General features: G+C 43.5%; 1 protein-coding gene across 6 annotated transcripts in view; it reads left to right on the forward strand.

Annotated features, from left to right (window-relative positions):
• Positions 1–9,929: 9,929 nt before the first annotated feature.
• The window catches only part of LOC143815020 (uncharacterized), an 87,245-nt gene continuing 75,387 nt past the window's right edge, over positions 9,930–21,787 (forward strand). For 5 of the 6 annotated variants that reach the window (XM_077293805.1, XM_077293802.1, XM_077293806.1 and 2 more), the window contains exons 1-2: positions 9,930–10,026; positions 15,875–16,204. In XM_077293805.1, coding sequence (XP_077149920.1) covers positions 9,945–10,026; positions 15,875–16,204 — 412 coding nt within the window. In that variant the 5' untranslated portion in view covers positions 9,930–9,944. Of the gene's footprint in view, positions 10,027–10,425; positions 10,614–15,874; positions 16,205–21,787 lie in introns of those variants that run through there. The other variant, XM_077293808.1, reaches the window with a different exon arrangement.

Consider the following 21,787-nt stretch of genomic DNA (forward strand, 5'->3'; position numbering starts at 1 on the left):
GATGCCGTTTATGCCGCTCATTACATGCATAGTAGGGGGATGATATATATACCTGCTTCTTTCCACTTCTGACATCACGCCCCCAGAAGCATTAAGCGAAACGCGCGTTGGGGTTCCCTCTCATCCACGTCGGTTATAGCAGGTTGGTTTTTTACCCTGTCTCCCATGTTTATATCCCTTAGTGCCTATTGAGTGCACATCTTTATTATCCAGGGAGGTCTGGTGGGGTTTACCTACACTGCTATCTACTTCTGTGCATTCTTTCTATATATACTGTGGCCTTTTTTCTCTTATCATTTGGGTCCCCTATGATTACATTTTACTCCATAGTGAGTTATATTCTTTATTTTTATAAATTAATTTTTCTGGTACTCATATTACATGGCAGTTTATATAAAACCGTATATTAGCCGTATATAAGCACTTTGCACTATATGGTGTTCATTCTGATATTTGCTGAAAATTAAAGATGACTGTATTAATGCCATTTCCTGTATATGTATGTATTAGTAATTAATTTAGGACTCTTATTTGTCTATCAGCCACTGGGCAATATTACATAAGCCTCTGGTATATATATATTAGCGTTACATTCCTTGCATACCACCTGCTCTGACGTGGCACTAGGGTGTCGTCTTTTCCTTAATCTTATGTCTTAGGCCGGCGTCACACTTGGCGTAAGACAATACGGAACGTATTATACGTCCGTACTACGCGTTCAATACGCCAAAATGTCTCCGTAATCGACTTCCGTAGTTAATGCGTTGCTTAGGTATGGTCGCGTATTTTGCGCATGTGCTTGTGCGTGTGTAATCCGTATGTGATCCGTATGGCGTATTTTTCACGCACCATCACAAAATGGACATTTAACGGTTTTCAGGCCTGCAAATCATTTAAACCATCATTAACCACACTATTTAAGCCCTCTACAACGGGTGGAGCCCTCCCATCTGCCCTATATGTTCTCTAGCATATTTTGGCTGTGTTGCTTGGAGATTACAAACATGTCTGGCCCTGTGTATTTAAGCACAACTCAGCGGTTGTTGCTTCACTGGGTGTTGTCTCGTCGCTTTGGCCAGCCATATCCGGTCAATGTGGATCCGCGAAGGAGGAGACAAAGATTGTGGGTACATCCTCTATTGACCCAACGCCAGAGTAAAGGCCATTTCCAGAGACTATATTCAGCTTTGAGGGCACATCCAGAGAAGTTTTACCTGTATACTCGCATGTCCATCCGGACTTTTGACATGTTGTTGGAGATCTTACGTCCTGGGATCACCTATCAGGACACCTGGATGAGAAAAGCCATCTCTGCTGAGGAGCGTCTGCTCCTAACCTTACGGTATGTATTCCACATTCGCACATACTGTTTTGTTATTTTGTTTTCTGTCAAAATGTGTAGTGTCCTACTAGGTTTCATTAACTTAACTTGGACATGAAGCCACAAGCACATATAAAAGAATGGTGTAAATATTCTAGTATATTAAGATTTTAAAATGAACCTTTTTCTATTGTAAATAATGTAATAGTAAATGAAATATACACTTGTGCTTATTCCTGTTTTCGTAGTCATCATGTTAATGTTTTTTTTTCCTTTTTGTTGTATTGCAGCTTCCTGTCCACAGGCTTGTCCTATGCGGGTCTACACCTGGAGTTTCTGATTGGGCGGTCGACCATTTCAGGCATTGTTAGGACAACCTGTTCACAAATCTGGCAGAAACTCCATGAAGCTGTGTTGCCTGAGCCAAAACAGGACGATTGGATTAAAATCGCCACAGGTTTCAGAAATAATTGTGACTTCCCTAACTGCATTGGAGCTGTGGACGGGAAACATATCAGGGTGCGTAAGCCGCCGAACTCTGGTTCCCAATTCTACAATTACAAGCAGTTTTTCTCTGTAGTTCTGTTAGCAGTTGCTGACAGTAACTACAGGTTTATAATTGTAGACATTGGGGCCTATGGGCGAACTGGAGACTCTAGGGTCTTCAATTCGTCCATAATGGGTCGGTGGCTACGTGACAACCAGTTGAACCTCCCACCACCACAACAACTCCCAGGCTCCAATGCGGAAGCAGTGCCTTTTGTTTTGGTTGGAGATGAGGCCTTCCAACTGTCGAGGCATGTCATGAGGCCTTACCCCAGGCGCAACCTTGACCACCGGCGGAGGGTGTTTAATTTGAGACTTGCAAGGGCACGGAGACTGGTTGAGTGCGCCTTTGGGATTCTTGTTGCCAAATGGCGTGTTCTTCAGTCTGCCATCCAGCTGAGTGAGGCTACAATCAACGAAGTGATAAAAGCCTGTGTAATTCTACATAATTTCACAAGAATACATGATTGTTCCTCTCCAAATTTTGAAGATAACCTCATGAACAATGTTAGTAGGCCTACCCCATATGTCCCTCCTCCACGTCGTCCACTTTCTGGTCTTAAAGTTCGTGATATCTTTACAAATTATTTTTTGACTCCTCAAGGTGCTACTCCCTGGCAAGACTATGCATTTTTGCATGTGTAATTAATTAGATATATAAAGTATGTGTTAACCAAGTTAAAAACTCGGTCTGTTGTATTTTATTATTTCACATATGGTTATCAGCATATCATGTGTGTGTGATGGAAGAATGAATACAGCGCATCCAGACGTTGATTGTTGTTAATATAACGTTTTACTGTATAAATTTTTTAAAGGTCTTGGTTATTTTTTGGACATAACCAATTTTTGGCCTCTAAATGGCCTATTTTTTGTGGCCCAACAAATTCTTTACAACATCCACAATAAACACTGCTATGTAGGGACAATACAAACGAAAATTGTGGATAAAAATCATATTAAAAAAAATTAAAAAAATGGTAAAAGAAACCTAAAAAAACAAACAAAAAGAAAATCAAAAAATTACAAGTCCTGGTAGGTTGGTGCAGGAGATGTAGCTTGCTCAGGGTCAGCATCAGGTGGCCTTTGTAGGCCCAATTGTCCAGCACCCTGTGCAGATGTTGTAGTTGCCTGAGGGACATTAGCCCAGCTATGATGCTGGGAACTTTGAAGAGTGGGGCGAGGATTTGGGACATACCCCTGCTGTTGATGACCATATGGCCGGGAATCATAACCCAACCCAAAATGACCATATTGTCCATACCCAGGTTGGGACCAGCCTCCAGCACTGGGTGTGGACAAGTGGCCATATTGGGATGGTTGATGATATCCCGCCATATGTTGCTGAGGTTGCCATTGTGTGTTCGTTGTGGGTTGGGGCTGAGGTGTTGGCTGACGTGGAGGGGGTGCTTCAGATCCTTGTTGAGCAGCCAGGCCTTGTAATCTCTGAGGCCGCAGAATATTTTCAGGTGACATCTGCCACTGTTCAATCATCTGCATGAGATTGTATGGGTTATTTGGGGGGGTGCATGCGTCAACAAGGATCTGAAAACAGCCTCTCACACGAAGCCTTAACTCCCGCTCTATGGACCTTAAGTACTGGGCAAGGCTCCTGGTAAAGCCCTCCTCCCCATCATCCTCTCGAACCCGTGCCAAATAGCTCATGACCCCAGCATCCACGTTTCGCCTGCTTTGGATCAGCTCTCTTCTGCGGCGTGCACGCTGTGGTCTGACTGCAGCCTGTGGGGAGGGATCCAGGGCAACAGTTGGGCTGCTGCTATTTCCAGGGTCATCCTGGCTAGGTGGTGGTGCTGCTGACGATGCTGCGGCGGAAGAGGCAAACTGTGGGGCCTCTTGGTGTGTTTCGGATGCAGATGGAGCTGCCAGGCCAGATGAGGAGGATCCAGGAGGGATGGAGCCTGAGGGAGCAGCAGATGGACCAGCCACCTCTTCACCTTCCCCAACTGGGTCAATGACCAGTTCCGAGTCAGACCCTGTCTCCCTGTCAGTGAGGTTAGACTGAGTTCTGAAAAAGAACAATGTTTTATGTTCCAAATTTCAAAGGGAAAATTTGCTCAAAAATATAAATTAGAAAAAGTTATTGATGTTTTAACTTACGGCCTGAGGTCCATGCTGGGATTCAGAAAGTTTAGGCGGTCAAAATATATATATTTCTTTTTTTTGGGAGGTGCCCCGGCTCCACTTCTCTCCCGCTGCTGCCTCTCCCTCCTATACTGATCGCGGATACTCCGCCACCTTGTTGTAACATCACCCACTGAAACAACAAAAAATAAACACATTGATTAGCCCATTAAGCAGAGTGCTCACAAAAGGTGTAAATGACTACACAGATTTAAGTGTAGCATCCAAATAGGCCTTTGGGGAGCACATTTAATATTAAATTTAAAAAACACACACAGTTAGCAAGCAAGGCCACAAGGACAGAGTCCACTAACCTCTATCACAGAAAGGACAAATAATGGGAAACACTGTTAGTAAGGGGCACCTATTCCAAACATTAATGAAATCCGTTTATCATGTACAACACCATGTATCTACTGGTGGGCTTTCTAGTTCCTTCATGAATAGTTAATAAATTCTTGATGAGAAATTCAAAGTAGTAAGCGCCTGATAATTCACAAGAACATTACATTTCAAACATGGGTGTACTTACCGTATATACTCGAGTATAAGCCGACCCGAGTATAAGCCGACCCCCCTAATTTTGCCACAAAAAACTGGGAAAACTTATTGACTCGAGTATAAGCCTAGGGTGGAAAATGCAGCAGCTACCGGTGAATTTCAAAAATAAAAATAGATGCTCCATACTGTTCATTATTGCCCCATAGCTGAGCCATATAGTGCTCTGCACCGTTCATTATTGCCCCATAGCTGTGTCATACAGTGCTCTGCACCATTATTGCCCCATAGCTGTGCCATATAGTGCTCTGCACCATTATTGCCCCATAGCTGTGCCATATAGTGCTCTGCACCGTCCATTATTGCCCCATAGCTGTGCCATACAGTGCTCTGCACCATTATTGCCCCATAGCTGTGCCATACAGTGCTCTGCATCATTATTGCCCCATAGCTGTGCCATACAGTGCTCTGCACCATTATTGCCCCATAGCTGTGCCATACAGTGCTCTGCACCATTACTGCCCCATAGCTGTGCCATACAGTGCTCTGCACCATTATTGCCCCATAGCTGTGCCATACAGTGCTCTGCACCATTATTGCCCCATAGCTGTGCCATATAGTGCTCTGCACCATTATTGCCCCATAGCTGTGCCATATAGTGCTCTGCACCATTATTGCCTCATAGCTGTGCCATATAGTGCTCTGCACCGTTTATTATTGCCCCATAGCTGTGCCATATAGTGCTCTGCACCATTATTGCCCCATAGCTGTGCCATACAATGCTCTGCACCATCCATTATTGCCCCATAGCTGTGCCATATAGTGCTCTGCACCATTATTGCCCCCATAGCTGTGCCATATAGTGCTCTGCACCATTACTGCCCCATAGCTGTGCCATATAGTGCTCTGCACCGTTGCCCCATAGCTGTGCCATACAGTGCTCTGCACCATTACTGCCCCATAGCTGTGCCATATAGTGCTCTGCACCGTCCATTATTGCCCCATAGCTGTGCTGCTGCTGCAATAAAAATAATAAAACACATACTCACCTGTCTTGCTTGCAGCTCCTCGGCGCCATCTTCCCGGCGTCTCTCCGCACTGACTGATCAGGCAGAGGGCGGCGCGCACACTATATGCGTCATCGCGCCCTCTGCCTGCAGTCAGTGCGGAGAGAGAGACGCCGGGAAGATGGAGACAGCGCCCGGCGTGTGGAACGCGGACAGGTGAATATGCGATACTTACCTGCTCCCGGCGTCCCGCTCCTTCCCCGGACAGCTGGTCTTCGGTGCCGCAGCCTCTTCCTCTATCAGCGGTCACCGGCACCGCTTCATTAGAGAAATGAATAGGCGGCTCCGCCCCTATGGGAGGTGGAGCAGCCTATTCATTTCTCTAATGAGCGGTCCCACGTGACCGCTCAGGGGAAGAGGCTGCTGCACCCGGAGACCGTGGGACGGGCAGGGGGAGCGACAGGAACGCCGGGACTAGGTAAGTATGCATCAGCGCCCTCTCCCCCTCACCCGCCGACCCCACCGCCGACCGTGACTCGAGTATAAGCCGAGGGGGCACTTTCAGCCCAAAAATTTGGGCTGAAAATCTCGGCTTATACTCGAGTATATACGGTACTTATCTGTCGCTGTGCCGCACGTGGCTGCTGGTCATAATGTGGGAAGAGGGCCACACACACGCTCCTCCATGCTGCATCTTTTTGTGCCCTGTTGGCATAATTTGGGTCTCTTTGGTCCCAGATGACAGGCCTCTCTTGTACCAAAATGATCAGCATGTCCGCGTTGACAATGTTTGCCATGCTGAATATCACTCCGTGGAGGCGTGCAGCAGACTTCCGGGTTCACTGTCTGGCTTTTTCAGCTAATTAGCATGTCTCACCTGCCTGATTGAGGCCTTTGGACATTTCAGGACATCTGCCAGTAAGTTGCGTATTTCTCGCAAGGCACACGCATGGTCCGTAAGCATTCCGTATTATACGCTCTCCCATAGACTTGCATTGGCGTATTTTTTGCGCGATACGCTGACAAACGCAGCATGCTGCGATTTTCTGCGCCCGTAGAACGCCGTATATTACGGATCCGTAATATACGGCTGATAGGACTAGACCCATTGAGAATCATTGTGCCGTATGTAATGCGAGTTTTACGCATGTAGTTTCTGCGCTCTTACGTCCGTAAAACACGCATGTGTGACGGCGGCCTTATACATTTTCATATGTGTTGTTCTTAATATTTGACAATAAAATTGTGACATTTTATCATTTATTGCTCTATGTCCATTTCTTTTTGGGTTTCTATGGATATTTATGGCTGAGCTTATTTACATTATGCCCCTTCTTTTGGTATTCCACCTTGAAAGAAGTTAATAAAGAAGTCAGTGAAACATATGTAACAGTGTATCTGAGCCTCTATTAATCCTTACAAAAGAGCAAAATATGCACAACACTGTGAGGAGGGAATATTTTATGTAGTATTAAACACATACTCTGGACAATTGCGAATTTTTGTACGATGATTATGACTCTCACCCAAAGCGCATCACTACACCGGTAAGTATGGGAGCTGAAAAGCAATAGAAATGAGCACGTTCTTGTAATAATATACATACAGTAACATGCTGTCTTTTATATGATGAGAAAGGCATTTGTGGTTTACCATCCACCTTAACAGTCCCCCGAGTATTCTAAGCTGCTACAAGTCATTGTAGGTAAATTATACCTTGTGTTCTATAAATCAAGTAAGTGCCCTACTGTAGGTTCAGTTTATAATACCGCTAAATAATCACATTACATGTGCTGAGCATGTCTTGTAAAATGTCAATACAGCTTCGTAAATTCATACTTCTGAATCCTCACAGCGCGCACTATCAGGATTCTCCGATTCAGTATAATGCACCCCATAGGCCTCCATAAGGAATATTGCACTCCCCATAGTCGACCATATAGTATAATGTGCACACCATAGTCCTCCATATAATATAATGCATCATCCATAGCTGTCTATACAGTATAATGCATTCCACATAGTCATTCATATAGTATAATGCACCCCCATAAATCTTCATATAGTATAATGCACCCCTTATAGTCCTCCATATGGTATAATACACTTCCATTGTTCTCCATAACCTATAATGTACTCCCAATTGTCCAACATATAGTGTTATGCACTCCCCATAGTCCTCCATATAATGTAATGTACTCCATAGTCCTCTGTACAGTAAAAGGAACTGCCCTTAGGCCCACTTACAGTGTAGTGCACTCCCATAGGCCTCCTTACGGTATAATGCACTCCCAATAGTCCTCATATAGTATAATTAGCACCCTCCATAGTCCTCCATATAGTATAATGCACTCCCCATAGTCATCCATATAGTATAATGCACTCCATAGTCCTCTGTACAGTAAAATGAACTGCCCTTAGGCCCCCTTACGGTATAATACACTCTCCATAGGCCTCCTTACAGTATAATGCACTCCCCATAGTCCTCATATAGTATAATGAACTCCCCTTAGTCCGCCATATAGCATAATGCACTCCCCATAGTCCTCTATACAGTATAATGCACTCCATAGTCCTCCATGCAGTATAATGAACTTGCCATAGACCTCCTTACAGCATAATGCATTCCCCATAGTCATCCATATAGTATAATGCACTCTCATAGTCCTTCATGCAGTATAATGCACCTCATATTTCTCCATACAGTATAATGCACTCCCCATAGTCCTACATATAGTATAATGCAATCTCCATAGTCCTCAATATAGTATAATGAACTCCCCATAGTATGTCATATAGCATAATGCACTCCCCATAGTCCTCCATATATTATTATACACTCCCCATAGGCCTCCTTACAGTATAATGCACTCCCCATAGTCCTCCATATAGTATAATGCACTCCATAGTCCTCTGTACAGTAAAATGAACTGCCCTTAGGCCCCCTTACGGTATAATACACTCTCCATAGGCCTCCTTACAGTATAATGCACTCCCCATAGTCCTCATATAGTATAATGAACTCCCCTTAGTCCGCCATATAGCATAATGCACTCCCCATAGTCCTCTATACAGTATAATGCACTCCATAGTCCTCCATGCAGTATAATGAACTTGCCATAGACCTCCTTACAGCATAATGCATTCCCAATAGTCATCCATATAGTATAATGCACTCTCATAGTCCTTCATGCAGTATAATGCACCTCATATTTCTCCATACAGTATAATGCACTCCCCATAGTCCTACATATAGTATAATGCAATCTCCATAGTCCTCAATATAGTATAATGAACTCCCCATAGTATGTCATATAGCATAATGCACTCCCCATAGTCCTCCATATATTATAATACACTCCCCATAGGCCTCCTTACAGTATAATACACTCCCCATAGTCCTCCATATATGCGCTCCCCATAAAAAATACAATACTCACCTCTCTTCTTCGTTCCCCCGATGCTCCTGTCTCTGCAACGAGCGCTCTGAGGAGAGCCCGCACATCTCAGCACAGCGGGTGCCATGTATTGACGTCATCGCGCCCGCTGTGCTGAGACGTCAGACATAGAGGGGGAATGTTGGAAGGGTCAGTGTCAGCTGATGCACTCATTATTGCTTTCAACTCTATCAACAGCCAGGATGCCAATAGAGTTGAACTTGTGATGATGGGCAGGGGGCACCAGGCTTCCTCTCGTCTCACGGGTCCCCTAGTGTCCGCATGGCAGTGAAGGAAGATCGTGTTTCCCTGCTCTGCCACAGAGTTTAACTGTATTGGTGCCCTGCACACGCTGTTAAAATTAAAAGTAGTGTAGCTCCGGGTGGGCCCCTCAGAGCGCAGGGCCCGGTGCAACAGCATCCCTGGCAGCTACTGCGAACAACCCATCAAGCCTCACCTGTCCCTCTATTCAGTACAGGGCGCTCACTTCTGCCTCGTTTTTCCTGCAGGTTTATCACAATGATCCTTTGCTTACTTCTGGTTTTGAATAAAGCTGTGATAATTTCTACTCAACTGAAGCCTAAGGCTATGTTCACATGACATGCAACTTTTTTTTTTTAATGCTTTTTTTCATGCAATTTCAAAGGTTTTTTTTTTTTTTGCTGTACCAGCAAAAGCTGCAAGATTTTAGAAATCTTCTGCACACGTTTTTTTTTTTCATGACCAAATTTGAGAACTACAGCGGTTGTTTTTATATCTCCAGCACGTCATTTATTTCAGCGTTTTTGCAGCTTTTTTTCACCCATAAACAACAACAAAGTAAAAACGCATTAAAAAGCAACAGCGTTTTTCCACTACGTGCACTGTGTATATACAACCTTGAACAATGCAAACAGCAGATTTCTTGCTGCGGCTGTGATTGTTTTACTGGGACTGGCCCTTTAAAATAAAAGTGAAACTACAGTGAATTTCCCGCCAAACTGAGACTCAGAAATGCAGGCGAGTCTGTCCCTCATGTCAGTGCTCACAAGAATCATTGTTATCGGGCTCCTCGTGTTCTGCCGTATAATCCTGGGTAAGTCCAGTCCTAGCTGGGTCCTGAAGAAGAGCCTCTTCACATCAGGTTTTTAACTCTTTTTCTCTCCGTCACTCACGTTCTCACAATGTAAAACTGTGCATGCTTCTTTAAGAAAACTTTTGACATTTGCATAAAATCAGTGTTAACCCCTTCACTGCCCTAGACCTTCAGAGACGCAGATATCACCCCCTCCTCCCATTTACTTCTCTGGATCGTAAGGCTAGGAGCGCACATTTCCGCATCTCTTGGCTTGAAAAATGCAGCAACAAAAACACGTGTTTTTCACACTTTTTTTAATACATTTTTTTCACCTGCGTTTTCCTAGCATTTTTGGACAGCAATGAATGCTATAGAGATTGATCAATCTTCAACTGGATGTGCATCCTCGGACGTACATTCAGCTGCAGTGTATTGAGGCACAAAGACACATCGGGTCCATGCGCCACGATACTCACTGCCGGCCAACAGCTGAGATCAGCATACACGTGACGGGGGGCTCATAGCAATGACATCAGGAGCTCCCCCTTCATTTACACTGTGAAGTCAACTGCCGGCTTCAGAAGAGGACATCACATGGTGGGGGAGTGAGTATAATGGTTTATCTTTTTCTATGCATAAGTCTATGTGCACACGGTGCGGATTTCCTGCAGATCTGCAGCTTTTTTTCCCGCGCAGAAACGCTGCAGATCTACAAGTGATTTACAATACAATGTGAATCAATTGGCAAAAAAAAAACAATGCTGTGCTAATGGTGAGGAAAAATCTGGGCGGAAAACGCAGCAGATTCAAAAAAGGACCATGTCAATTCTTTGTGCAGATCTGCAGCGTTTCTGCACCCATTCCATAATAGAATTCTGCAGGGGTTAAAAAAAGGAAGAAATCTGCACACAAATCTGCAGCGTGTGCACATACCATTAAGGCTATGTGCACACGATGCAGATTTGCTGCGGATCCGCAGCGTTTTTTTCCGCGCAGAAACGCTGCAGATCCGCACTGTGATTTACAGTACCATGTAAATCAATGTAAAAAAAAAAAAGTTGTGCACATGGTGCAGAAAAATCAGTGCGGAATTGCTGCAGATTTATGTCACTTCTTTTGTGTGGATCTGCAGCATTTCTGCACCCCTCCATGATAGAAATCCGCAATGGCAAAAACTGCAGAAAATCCGCACAAAATCCACTGCAAATCCGCACAAAATCCATATAAAAACCGCGGCAAATCCGTGGCTTCAGATTCTGCCAGGAGATGCAGATTTTGTGCAGAAAATTCTGCACCACTTTTCCTACGTGTGCACATAGCCTAAGGAACAGAGGCAGAATGGCGGACATATACCAAGGTGGAGCATATACAAACCAGGATGGGGGATATACAGTATATACTAGGAGGAGACCCTTATAAGGGACATATATAACAAAATGGGGACATATATACCGGGATGGGGGACATACAGTGGGTACGGAAAGTATTCAGACCCCTTTAAATGTTTCACTCTTTGTTTTATTACAGCCATTTGGTTAATTCAAAAAAGTTCATTTTCTTCTCATTAATGTACATTCTGCACCCCATCTTTACTGAAAAAAAACAGAAATGTAGATGAGTCGCTCCACGAGCTAGGGGGTTACTCGGTACCGGGTCCTGCGGTTCACAGTGGGATGTCACGGTGGCGACCCGGTCCGTGGCCCTGGGACGTTTGTGTAAAAGGGAAACGTCTTTAAAGGGATAAAGTTTATGTTTGTGACGCCACCTGTGGTATTCGGTTAGTGGGGACCAGCGCTGCTTTAAGGGGTCCGCTGCGGTGATGTTATGGCAGCTCGATGGTATACCTTCCCACAGGTGAAGTATGTCCCCAGGGCTTCCCAGTGTGTAGATGGTGGTATGGTGAGAGGCGCAGAGAAGAACGAGGACACAAGGTTGCAGTCTCTTTACCTTTACTGAAGACTTCAGCATCCACAGTCCAGAGCACCAGACCACAGGGCAGGCAGAGAAGTCCGGGCAGTCCAGAGACAAGCAAGTTCCCCTGGGTAAGCCAGGTGGGAGCCTACCACTCTGCGCTTTCTATCTCTAAGTCCCTGCTGCCACTATAAGTGTCTCAACAAGGTCTTTAATTGTTCTGCTGTCCTAGGACAGGTACCTGTATGGCAGGCAGCTCGGGCCGTGTGAACTGGGGTCTGTTCTCGGTGACTCCAGGCTCCTAGGTGCTGCTGTGCCACAGGTAATTATGGGCAAGGCATTTGTAGAACAATACGCTCCGGTTCTGCTCTGTGTTTTATAATCCACAAAAGCCTCGGGCTCCTGGTACCCGGATTCTTGTGCTGTAACTCTTCAGAGGCCTGCTCGTGGCCTCCTGGAGCTCTCACTTTCCTCTGTGCTCCACTCCTGTCTGTCCTCGCACACAGACTCCTACTCCAGACTGAGCTCTCTCCGCCTCCCAACCAGGATTTTTATTCAGGGAAGCTGCCCTAAAACAGGGTTTTGAGCTCCCCCTCCTGGCCTGGAATTGGAAGGTGGTGTGTGTGTGTGTAAACCTACCAAAGGAAATCTCACTTGTCTCCAGACATAGCACTATCCTCCCCGAGAGGAAGGCAGCACTACTGTGGTACCCGAACTCCTGGAGTGCCACATAGACATTTTTGTAAATTTATTAAAAAAGAAAAACTGAAATCTCACATGGTCATAAGTCTTCAGACCCTTTGCTCAGTATTGAGTAGAAGCACCTTTTGAGCTAGTACAGCCATAAGTCTTCTAAGGAATGATGCAACAAGTTTTTCACCATTGGATTTGGGGATCCTCGGCCATTCTTCCTTGCAGATCCTCTCCAGTTCAGTCAGGTTGGATGGTGAACGTTGGTGGACGCCATTTTCAGGTCTCTCCAGAGATGCTCAGTTGGGTTTAGGTCAGGGCTCTGGCTGGGCCAGTCAAGAATGGTCACAGAGTTGTTCTGAAGCCGATCATTGTTATTTTAGCTGTGTGCTTAGGGTCATTGTCTTGTTGGATGGTGAACCTTCAGCCAAGTCTGAGGTCCAGAACACTCTGGAAGAGGTTTTCATCCAGGATATCTCTGTTCTTGGCCGCATTCATGTTTCCTTCAATGCCATCCTGTCCCTGCAGCTGAAAAACACCCCCGTAGCATGATGCTGCCACCACCATGTTTCACTGTTGGGATTGTATTGGGCAGGTGATGAACAGTGCCTAGTTTTCTCCACACATATCACTTAGAATTATCACCAAAAAGGTCTATCTTTGTCTCCTCAGACCAGAAAATCTTATTTCTCATAGTCTGGGAGCTCTTCATGTGTTTTTTAGCAAACTCTATGCGGGCTTTCATATGTCTTGCACTGAGGAGAGGCTTCCGTCATGCCACTCTGCCATAAAGGCCCAACTGGTGGAGGGCTGCAGGGATAGGTGACTTTGTGGTACTTTCTCCCATCTCCCTACTGCATCTCTGGAGCTCAGCCACAGTGATCTTGGGGTTCTTCTTTACCTCTCTCAACAAGGCTCTTCTCTAACGATTGCTCACTTTGGCTGGATGGCCAGGTCTAGGAAGACTTCTGGTGGTCCCAAACTTCTTCCATTTAAGTATTATGGAGGCCACTGTGCTCCTAGGAACCTTAAGTACTGCAGAAATTCTGTTGTAATCTTGGCCAGATCTGTGCCTTGCCACAATTCTGTCTCTGAGCTCATTGGCCAGTTCCTTTGCCCTCATGATCCTCATTTGGTCTGACATGCACTGTGAGCTGTGAGGTCTTATGTAGAGGTGTGCGCCTTTCCAAATCAAGTCCTATCAGTTTAATTAAACACAGCTGGACTCCAATGAAGGAGTAGAACCATCTCAAGGAGGATCACAAGAAAATGGACAGCATGTGAGTGACATATGAGTGTCTGAGCACATGGTCAGAATACTTATGACCATGTGATATTTAAGTTTTTCTTTTTTTAATAAATATGCAAAAATGTCTACATTTCAGTTTTTTTCAGTCAAGATGGGGTGCAGAGTACATTAATAAGAAAAAAATGAACTTTTTTGAATTTACAAAATGGCTGCAATGAAACAAAGAGTGAAAAATGTAAAGCAGTCTGAATACTTTCCGTACCCACTGTACATGCGTGATTAGAATGCAGGGCTTTGTACGCAGCGAAGATAAGCTGTGCCCAAAGCTCTGCTACTTGATGATTGTGGGAACGTAGCCTTAGACCCCAGTCAGAGTCTTCTCATACAGCCAAATCAGACAATAACTCTTTAATTGTCCTAGACCACCAAAGATGTAGACGTGTCAGTCACAATTCACTAAACAATACGAGCAGCGCTTTTGTCCTTTTACCATGTATCAGTAGTAGTACCAGCTATATTGTATATATAACCACATAGGGAGGGCATATATGGTCAGGTGACGGACAGGTTCTGCCTCCATTAGTTAACCAGGATTTCCATCCTTTCGTACCGCTACCCAGTGTAGCCAATAGCGTATGGTAAGAGAAATAATAACTTCCTTGTGTTCGATAATAAAACTTAAAATTTTTATTACTGACTATTAATAGACTGTGGGATGTGTGAATGTCCAGAAATTAATTTGGGCAGATATGCGCTAATTGGATGTAAAATCAAATTTTGTCCAAATAAAATTCAGTCCAAGTCTAGTCAGGCCCCACACTAAAATGTTTCTCCAGACTCTAAAGCATAATAAATGGAGGGTACCTTTCATCCTAAATGGGATCATTCTTCACTCATCAATCTTCAGTCCGGTTCTCCAGGCACTAACAAGACTTCACATAGTCACTTGGGGCATGAAGGACTTCAATGACTTGCGTTGGGTCACATGGGGCATGAAGCACCTCAACGACTTGTATTGTTCCCCACGTGACCACATTAGGTTTACTCAATGCTTCGAAGATCTGGACTGGAGAGTGAAGACCGTTCCCAAGGGAGCGGAGGACATGCTAAGAAGCTGGGGCGGCAGGACAGCTGAGGGGCAGGCCTATGACAGGCGAGCATAATCTTTGATTTTTTTTAAACCCCTTCCCTGGCTTTAAAGATGCAAAATAACATCTGAATGATGTGCAAATCAAATGTGGAAAATATGGATTCTGGCTAACCAAATTTTTCAGAAAATTTGTCATGAATTTGATTTGATCATATAGATTCACGCATTGTATGCTATGCAAACAAAAGTGAAGCTTTAATAAATAATGGTTGCCTCATCTTTACCACTATATTTATTGTATAGCATGTCATTTCAACATCGTTTAGTTTGATCAAGTGGTTTTTAACATAATGATATGGCCGTAGTTTACAGCCCTATTATTTAATGAAAAGAAAATGAAGACGTTAGATGAAACAAAACTTCATTTACAGCCCTCAAAATGGAAAATAAAGACACTAGATCAAACAAAACTTCATTTACAGCCCTCAAAATGCTTTGCTGCAATATATAGGCATAGCCCGGTTACTCCTGAAGAAGTTGGGTGAAGAGTTGGACTGGATTGTCATAATATGTCGTGATCTCTCTGGCTAAAAATTCCCACAAATACACTTCAAAATATAGTGGCAAGCTTTCAGAGATGAGTGGAAGCTGTATAGTACATATAATTTAAGTTTTTTAACCTGTGTTTTGGCATCATGAACAGCACGAACTGTGTAACCCCTGAGGAAGCTTCGTGAACAGTGAGCTGGGGAGGTTGTCATTTCTCCAAAATCTTCTCAGAAGATTGGGGCAGTACAGCTGGAGAAGTACCCAACTCTACACGAACATCATTGTTTCATAATGGGTTGCATCATACTTTTGGATATATTGTGTATGTATTTTGTAGTTGTCATTTCCATAACTCTGCCCATAATTTGTTATTTTAGGAAGTGAGCCCCAAATAAACTTTAAAACAAGCGATGAAGGCATCGTTTATCTAACATTTGAGATCCCATCTTCTATGGATGTCGTACAAGTCACCTGGCAAAAGAGAAAAGGAAACTCTTATGAGACTTTGGTAACAAATAGTAAAAAGTTCGGGATTAAGATTTCCAAACCGTATGAAAATCGTCTGTCAGTTCTCGAAACCAAAGACCCAGGGACATCGGCCATCGCTCTCTCGCAACTGGAAAAGGAAGATGGTGCTTGTTTTATGGCCATTTTCAACATATATCCTGACGGAGCTCTCAAAGGAAAAGGCTGCCTACCAAAACTACGTAAGTACTACACAAAAAAAGTTATAAATGGATATAAAAATTCATGTAAAGGAGAATTTAATTTTAATTGAAAATCTTTATTTTTGGAAGGATAATAATGCAACTGATGCCTGTTGTGTCTCAATATAGTATGTAGTGACCGTCCTCTACCTGCAAGGGAAAGACTCGCCAATCAATTTACAGTGAATGAAAAAAAATCTTTTTAATGGCAATCCCAATCATGTACAGTATATAAATATACTAGCTGAAGAGCCCGGCGTTGCCCGGGCATAGTAACTAACTGTGGTTAGTTATAGCACCTCACTTCTCTCATTTTCCCTCTCAACATTTGTCATTATTACCTCACACCTGTCACTCCACTACTTTCCCCTCACTCCTCTCATTTTGCACTCACACCTCTCATTTTCACCTCACACCTCTCCCCTGTATATAGTATATACCTGTATGTCATCTTACCTGTACATAGTAAATGCCTGTATGTCATCTCCTCCTGTATATAGCATATACCTGTATATCATCTCCCCCAATATATAGTATATACCTGTGTCATCTCCTCCTGTACATAGTATATGCCTGTATGTCATCTCCTCCTGTATATAGTATATACCTGTATGTCATCTCCTCCTGTATATAGTATATATCTGTGTGTCATCTCCCCTGTATATAGTATATACCTGTATGTCATCTCCCCTGTATATAGTATATACCTGTATGTCATCTCCCCTGTATATAGTATATACCTGTATGTCATATCCTCCTGTATATAGTATATACCTGTATGTCATCTCCTCCTGTATATAGTATATACCTGTGTGTCATCTCCTCCTGTATGTAGTATATACCTGTGTGTCATCTCCTCCTGTATATAGTATATACCTGTGTCATCTCCTATATATATAGTATATACCTGTATGTCATCTCCTCCTGTATAGAGTATATACCTGTAAGTCATCTACTCCTGTATATAGTACAGGTCCTTCTCAAAAAATTAGCATATAGTGTTAAATTTCATTATTTACCATAATGTAATGATTACAATTAAACTTTCATATATTATAGATTCATTATCCACCAACTGAAATTTGTCAGGTCTTTTATTGTTTTAATACTGATGATTTTGGCCTACAACTCCTGATAACCCAAAAAACCTGTCTCAATAAATTAGCATATTTCAACCGTCCAATCAAATAAAAGTGTTTTTTAATAACAAACAAAAAAACCATCAAATAATAATGTTCAGTTATGCACTCAATACTTGGTCGGGAATCCTTTGGCAGAAATGACTGCTTCAATGCGGCGTGGCATGGAGGCAATCAGCCTGTGACACTGCTGAGATGTTATGGAGGCCCAGGATGCTTCAATAGCGGCCTTAAGCTCATCCAGAGTGTTGGGTCTTGCGTCTCTCAACTTTCTCATCACAATATCCCACAGATTCTCTATGGGGTTCAGGTCAGGAGAGTTGGCAGGCCAATTGAGCACAGTAATACCATGGTCAGTAAACCATTTACCAGTGGTTTTGGCACTGTGAGCAGGTGCCAGGAAGCATGAAGTGCTCCAAAATCTCCTGATAGCTAGCTGCATTGACCCTGCCCTTGATGAAACACAGTGGACCAACACCAGCAGCTGACATGGCACCCCACACCATCACTGACTGGGTACTTGACACTGGACTTCAGGCATTTTGGCATTTCCTTCTCCCCAGTCTTCCTCCAGACTCTGGCACCTTGATTTCCGAATGACATGCAAAATTTGCTTTCATCAGAAAAAAGTACTTGGGACCACTTAGCAACAGTCCAGTGCTGCTTCTCTGTAGCCCAGGTCAGGCGCTTCTGCCGCTGTTTATGGTTCAAAAGTGGCTTTACCTGGGGAATGCGGCACCTGTAGCCCATTTCCTGCACACGCCTGTGCACGGTGGCTCTGGATGTTTCCACACCAGACTCAGTCCACTGCTTCCTCAGGTTCCCCAAGGTCTGGAATCGGTCCTTCTCCACAATCTTCCTCAGGGTCCGGTCACCTCTTCTCGTTGTACAGCGTTTTCTGCCACATTGTTTCCTTCCAACTGACTTACCATTGAGGTGCCTTGATACAGCACTCTGGGAACAGCCTATTTGTTGAGAAATTTCTTTCTGGGTCTTACCCTCTTGCTTGAGGGTGTCAGTGATGGCCTTCTTGACATCTGTCAGGTCGCTAGTCTTACCCATGATGGGGGTTTTGAGTAATGAACCAGGCAGGGAGTTTTTAAAAGCCTCAGGTATCTTTTGCATGTGTTTAGAGTTAATTAGTTGATTCAGAAGATTAGGGTAATAGGTCATTTAGAGAACCTTTTCTTGATATGCTAATTTATTGAGACAGGTTTTTTGGGTTATCAGGAGTTGTAGGCCAAAATCATCAGTATTAAAACAATAAAAGACCTGACAAATTTCAGTTGGTGGATAATGAATCTATAATATATGAAAGTTTAATTGTAATCATTACATTATGGTAAATAATGAAATTTAACACTATATGCTAATTTTTTGAGAAGGACCTGTATATATCTGTATGTTATCTCCTGTATATAGTATATACCTGTGTGTCATCTCCCCTGTATATAGTATATACCTGTGTGTCATCTCCTCCTGTATATAGTATATATCTGTGTGTCATCTCCTCCTGTATTAGACGTCGTTCACACGTTATTGGGTCAGTATTTTTACCTCAGTATTTGTTTTACGCTAAGTTTTAGCTTCCAATCAGAGGAAAAGTTTATTAGAAACACGTCACCACTTCTGTATTTTTCTCCCACTCGTGGTTTTGGCTTATAAATACTGAGGTAACATACTGTCCAAATACTAAACGTGTGAATGTGGCCTTATACACAGCCTCCACCTGCAGCACCTCACTCTTTTGTATACACAGCCTCATACTGCAGCAGCACCGCACTTCTCTCATTTCCCCCCCTCACATCTCTGTCCATGAGACTCCTCCCTTTCCCTTGACGTCATGCCTCACAGGAACAACTCCATTCTAGATATGACGGAGCCTGTGCCTGCGGAGCGGGCGTGGCTCGATACATACACACAGGCATGCATACATACACTCAACTTTATATATTAGATGCATAGTTTTGTCAACAGAAAAATATAATGATAGCGGATATGGTAAAAATACAAATGCTTGGTTTCCTATATAGACAGTATTTTTCCTGCAGTCTCTAATATATCCAGAGAAGAGACACAAAAATTGATACATAAGTAGAAACAATCCGCAGTCATTTTCTTAGAAAATTACCGAAAAAGGATATAACAGAGGCCTAAATTGGAATTCCATAGTCTGTAATAAGGCGGTAGTCTGCCCGTATGAAAGAGCAGAACTGAAGCTAAACTAATCCAATTTCCAGACTATAGAAAGCTAGGAGGGATAGCTAACACTAGAGAAGACAGAGAAAGGATTCAGAAGGATCTAGATAAGCTTGAACAATGGGCAGCGACTAATAGAATGATATTTAACAGGGAAAAATGCAAGATTCTACATCTGGGCAAGAAAAATGAAAATTACATCTACAGAATGGGAGGAATAGAACTAAGCAACAGCATGTGTGAAAAATACTTGGGTATACTAATAGATCAGACTACGCAAGTCAACAGTGTGATGCAGCAAAAAAGGCAAACCCAGTTCTAGGATGTATTAAGAGAAGCATAGAGTCTAGATCACGTGAAGTCACTATCCCCCTCTACTCCTCCTTGGTCAGACCTCATCTGAAATACTGTGTCCAGTTCTGGGAACCACGTTTTAAATAAGACATCAACAATCTGGAGCAAGTTCAAAGAAAAGTTACCAGGATGGTGAGCGGACTGCAAAGTATGTCTTACGAGTAGTGTTGAGCGATACCGTCCGATACTTGAAAGTATCGTTATCGGAAAGTATCGGCCGATACCGGCAAAGTATCGGATCTCGTCGATACCGATACCCGATACCAATACAAGTCAATGGGACTCAAGTATTGGAAGGTATCCCTGATGGTTCCCAGGGTCTGAAGGAGAGGAAACTCTCCTTCAGGCCCTGGGATCCATATGAATGTGTAAAATAAAGAATTAAAATAAAAAATATTGATATACTCACCTCTCCGACGCAGCCTGGACCTTACCGCTGTGAACCGGCAGCCTTCTTTGCTTAAAATGAGCGCGTTTAGGGCCTTCCATGACGTCACGGCTTCTGATTGGTCGCGTGCCGCTCATGTGACCGCCACGCGACTAATCAGAAGCCGTGACGTCATCCCTCAGGTCCTAAATTCCTAGAAGGGAATTTAGGACCTGAGGGATGACGTCGCGGCTTGTGATTGGTCGCGTGGCGGTCACATGAGCGGCATGCGACCAATCAGAAGCCATGACGTCATGGAAGGCCCTAAACGCGCTCATTTTAAGCAAAGAAGGCTGCCGGTTCACAGCGGTAAGGTCCAGGCTGCGTCGGAGAGGTGAGTATATCAATATTTTTTATTTTAATTCTTTATTTTACACATTAATATGGTTCTGATACCGATTCCCAATACCACAAAAGTATCGGATCTCGGTATCGGAATTCCGATACCGCAAGTATCGGCCGATACCCGATGCTTGCGGTATCGGAATGCTCAACACTACTTACGAGGGTCAGCTAAAAGATCAGGGAATGTTTAGCTTGCAAAAAAGAAGGCTAGGAGGAGACTTAATAGCTGTTTACAAATATCTGAAGGGCTGTCATTATTCTCATTTGCACATGAAACATGAGAAGCAATGGAATGAAGCTGAAAGGGAGAAGATACAGATTAGATATTAGAAAAAACTTTTTGACAGTGAGGGTGATCAATGAGTGGAACAGGCTGCCACGAGAGGTGGTGAGTTCTCCTTCAATGGAAGTCCTCAGACAGAGGCTGGACAGAGATCTGTCTGAGATGGTTTAGTGAATCCTGCATTGAGCAGGGGGTTGGAAATGATGACCCTGGAGGTCTCTTCCAACGCTAACATTCTATGATTCTATGAAAAGGAAAAACAAGAATTAGTAAAGGACAGGTTACCTTGCATGACAATAAGTGTTCCCCTGATAAAATATGGCCAGCTAGTAAAACATATAGAATAATTTAGAGTCATCAGGGATAAGTTCAAGATGAACATATTACGAGGATAAACAAATTATGGGGAGAAAATAGCACAATACTAGTATAATCTGTAACTTTGAGAAAAACGGCCGTGTCATAGTCTCTGTTGAGACCTTTTGGTTCAAGGGTCTGCAGTGTGTAGATCCATTAGTCTTCCCATCTTTTAAGTTGTTTAATCCTGTCCTGGCCCCTCCTGGGAGATGGTATTTGCTCTAGATAGAACCTGGAATTTTATTTAGGCAATGCTCTGACCAATACATTGAAAGTGAAAGGGGCGCGGTAGATGTACCTTTTTGCATCTAATTTTTGTCTTGTGTTGCGATACGCATGTATCGCAGTATGCGGGTGGAAGATGCAATTGCCATTTTTCACTAGATGAAATTTAAAACGGGAAATATGCCCTCTTTCTGTGTACAGAGGAAGGACTGGATCGGATCGGTTGATATTGAGCCTACATCTGCCCTGACTAG

The sequence above is a fragment of the Ranitomeya variabilis genome, chromosome 3, assembly GCF_051348905.1.
Source record: "Ranitomeya variabilis isolate aRanVar5 chromosome 3, aRanVar5.hap1, whole genome shotgun sequence".
Taxonomy (NCBI): domain Eukaryota; kingdom Metazoa; phylum Chordata; class Amphibia; order Anura; family Dendrobatidae; genus Ranitomeya; species Ranitomeya variabilis.